The following is a 4,246-nucleotide window of genomic DNA, read 5'->3' on the forward strand; positions in this document are numbered from 1 at the left end:
CCTTAGGTTCTATGTGGGAAAGCTTGGAAGAGTTGTGAAAGCAATTGAATTTGAAGTCCTCTCTCTCTCTCTCTCTCTCTCTCTCTCTCTCTCTCTCTCTCGCACACACACATACACATCAACAGCAAACACATAATTGTAACCCAACAAGAGACTCACTGATGAAACCAGCTTCGAGCCCTTCATAGACAGTTACGCTGAAGAGCAGCAACAATAATTCATAGCTCCACACAGCCTGATACTCTTCTTTCTATCTGCAATTTATAGACTTCACACAAAACTTGAGAACAAGAATGAAATATAGCCTGTCAGAGGAAATTTTTCAAAGAGTTTCCCAAAATAAGCTCCATACACAATCGAACAAACTGGGAAACCTTCTTGATATCTGAATAAACAAGGAAGACTGGTTTAAAGAGCCAAGGTCAGAGGACAGATCAATCCATGTTCTCTGTGGATAGTATGCAAAAAAAGCCGTACACATTGTCCCTGTATTTTGTCCATACCTTCCCGTAGAAGGGCAGAAGAGCAAAACAATTATACGCAGCAGCTATCTAATTAGATAAGTCCGAGAAAAGAAAAGATTCAACTTTAAGGGAAAATGCAAGTTATACACTCATCGTAGTAACAGAATATAGGCATCAGCTTCATCATGTGTACTATCGACTGACAGCCTCACTAGCGTCATCAGTGCCCTACTGCGGGCGTTCAATATATATATGTGTCACCTCAACGGCAAGCAAAACCCACATGCATGCAACAACACCACCTTTGTGCATTACCCTGTATTGAAAAATAGCATAATAGCGGTGCAACTCTTGTATGTCAAGAGAAAGGTTTCCAAACTCTCAATAGCATAGACCCTCAAACAGCTTCAGATTCCAAAAGACATAAATGCTAACATTTCAAAAGCACATGCAACTCGGGAAAAGACAACCGTAAGTCCACCATCGACTCTCATATAAGCCATCCACATTACATAGAGAAAAGGGGTCTGTACACTGGTGAACAACAATTGAACCTTTTGAAGCCAAACTGCTGCCGTTTTAATATGGCAATAAAGCTACACAGACTCCCTCAAAATTGTTTATATAGCAATGTTCTTTGCAAGGCTCCATATCACAAAAATGGTAGCTACTTAAGTTTCACATACACGTGCTTCTTTGTCTTTGTCTTTAAAGGACTTCGAACCCTGACCCAGAAGGGAAATACTCCTACTAAATTTCTTCCAAGATGACTCCCGAACAGGCATCCGCGGCGAATCATCCAGTGGCTCCTCTACAACCCTTGCTGATGACATCTCTATCTGCGCAATTCTTACAGCTCCCAAAATCCTCTCCGGCAATTCCTCTTCTGCTTGCGCTTCAATCAAAAATGCCATGTCCACTGTTACAGAATTGATATACCCTAGGGCAAGATGCAGGATTGCATTCGCCAGTGCTGATGAGCTAATGTCAACGTCAATCTCAAAGTAGTTAGATCCCTTGTAGTAGTTACATGTGAGGGCTTTGCCGAGCAAGCATGCTGCATAGTTCCCCACAGTTGCTCGCACAATCCACGGCCCTTTGACTATGCGATTCACAAGCTTGAACCGACTGTTTCGAAAAGCGTCATCTTCCTCATGGATGAAGCGATGAAGAAGGGAGCCATGGAGGATGGGCTCATCCGTCACAAAGTAGAAGATGGCATGGTGGAAATCTCGGCCCGGAATTTGCAGATTGACAGCAAAAATGAAAGATTTCGAGCTCTGACCCCGTGCATGAGCTCTTAGTAGAGCTTGCATGACCCGATTATCACGACGAGCCAGCGCATGCTCAAGCTTACAATGAGACCGAAGCCAGTCTACTCCTAAGGGTTTGAAGAGGGAGTCACCTGACGCAGACTTATGCTTCTTGGAGAAATACTTGCTACCACGAACCTGAAAAAGACGGCCAGGAGGCGATGCCCAGCCGTTTACACCAGTTTCGAGGTCGACATGACGTAGAGAGCCTCCGTGCCTGACTTCTTCCTGCCAATCTGTGGAAGGCTCATCGGATCCAGGGGCAGGAATGGAGTCATGATCTGCTACATTGCCATCTCCATTCGCGTAAGCAGAATCATGGTTGCCAAAGCAAGGGGAAGCCATCGATGCGCCGAGAATGCTTTCAGAGTCGAGAGTTTGAGGGCACATGGGAGCGACGAAAAGAGGATGAGGGGAGTTGGCTACATACCAAATGTAGTGACTCCACTCCTAGAAGCGCAGGAAAGGGCAGTCCGCCATAGCTGAGCTTGTGGAAGCCGTGTTCACAAGTGGTGGGGACCCAACAGGCCCAAAACTTTTGGACGCGCCGGCAAGTAGCAATGGTCCCAAAATCTTCAATTATAGAGGTCACACATACTTTTTTTTTTTGGGGTTTTGGTAGGCCTAAGGCGCGCGCACACACACAAATATAATCTCTAGAGGTTGCAAAATAAATAATCTCTACATGTTGTAATTGTAGCTAGAAGAGTGTTGAGTGAGAATGGCTACATCGTGGGTTCAATGCTCGTAAAAAACCTAAATTTAGTGTACTCAGACCTACACACTTTCCTCTAAATTTCAGGTGGAAAAACCTACAAAATTTAGAGTAAACACCTTCAGATATAGCAATTTAACCCCAACTTTCCATGTGTAGGTTTGCCAAGATTTAGGAAAAAGTTTATCTCAAGTCCTATGGAGGCTCAACCTAGCTTGAAGCCTCGTGGCATCTAAAAACACACAACAAAAATAGAAAACTGTTTTTGAGAAAGGGACTTTCAAAGAGCCAACCACTCATGGTGATATGTAAACCACCTATAGTAGTGCAAAAAAGGCCTTAGACAGAGAGGCATTTTCTACTGGCCAACCACTCTTTTTTGGTGTCCCACCACAATGGGAATAAATCTTTTCTACACCTCGTTAAGCACCTAGTTTTTATTACATAAATCTCTCTCTCTCTCCAAAAATAAAAATAAAAAAATCTACATGAATGAATGTACCTCTCAATGCACCACTCGCACAATTGTGTGTACACCCTTCTATGCTTGCACTCCTTGCTAAAAGCTCCAAGGCAATCAATTAAGAAAAGTATATATAGGATAGAGGGGCCAGTTGTGCGAGACGGGTGCCAGTAATATCATGCAACACCCCCCCTAAAGAAGCACAATAGTGCTTGGGTTGTTGGCTTACGAAAGTTGATGTAGGATCTTACTATTCGTCAAAACCAAGGTTCAAACCCCAATATCGTGCGTCCTTGAATTAGCCTCTTGATGTCCTTAATATGTTGACGATGCATTGACTAATGTGTCTATCTATCGTGCGGCAGTAGCTTCAGAGTCGCCTATGTCGTCTCAAAGCCTTGCTCACTGCGCACTCTTGCAACCCAAAATTCACCATGGAGGGAGAGATTACAAGTTGCGCAAGTTAGTCGTACCACTACTCGCCCCTCTACCTTGGCTTCTTTGAAAGGTATGCTACAAAATCCTAGCACGTTGCAAAACCGCAAAACAAACAAAGTGAAGGATTACACTTATAAGAGAGTGGTGACTAACACATGCACTTATCCGCCCAACCATGCCTATATATAGGCCCTTGGCTTGGCTCGTTTTACCCTAGGCCTGACATTACTCTCTCCTCAGAAGAGCGTTTTCGTCCTCAAAAACAAAAATGGTGATATCTTCGTAAGAACACTAATGGTTTCCACAATGGCATCCCTCACCGATCCAATTGTCCATTTGACCGCAACATAGTTCAGTAGGAGGCTCAATGAATCAAGAAGAACATCTTGATTTTCCACATTGTTGTCCATTTGCAACCGTTTTGTGTAAACGGTCTATATCCAACATAGTGTGTAAACTCTATTTATAACTCATTAGAGTAGTTTAAATGAGTTACTACAACTAGAGGTATCTAAATGAATGACCAGGTTTCAGACTTTTTGAAGATACCGAAACATGAAATAATACCTCTTCTCGACTTTCCATGAAAGGAACATGCTAACATAACTCGTCCTCAACAAAGATTAAGTCATTGACTTGCTATCATTTCTCATCAGTAAACAACCCCACCATAACTGGTGATCGAGATTGAGAACCTGACATAAACATGAAGGAACTAAAACTAGTCACAACATGCGTTGTCTCATGGTAAGCAAAGTTCAACCGGAGAGATAACCTTTCCAATTGGATTGCTTTGTGCTAAGGTTTGCACTTAGCATATCGTTTAGCCCAAGATTGCATAAATCTTTTCTAC

The 4,246-nt window shown here is 43.0% G+C and overlaps 1 protein-coding gene across 1 annotated transcript; it reads right to left on the reverse strand.

Annotated features, from left to right (window-relative positions):
- Positions 1-938: 938 nt before the first annotated feature.
- Positions 939-2,336, reverse strand: LOC147447455 (protein ENHANCED DISEASE RESISTANCE 2-like). Its single transcript, XM_086523245.1, has one exon. It carries the CDS (start codon positions 2,165-2,167, stop codon positions 1,136-1,138), a length of 1,032 nt encoding a protein of 343 aa, XP_086379371.1. The 5' UTR covers positions 2,168-2,336; the 3' UTR covers positions 939-1,135.
- Between the last annotated feature and the right edge of the window lie 1,910 nt (positions 2,337-4,246).

Source organism: Adiantum capillus-veneris, chromosome 11 (assembly GCF_014529385.1).
Source record: "Adiantum capillus-veneris isolate H3 chromosome 11, ASM1452938v2, whole genome shotgun sequence".
In the NCBI taxonomy this organism is placed as follows: Eukaryota; Viridiplantae; Streptophyta; class Polypodiopsida; order Polypodiales; family Pteridaceae; genus Adiantum; species Adiantum capillus-veneris.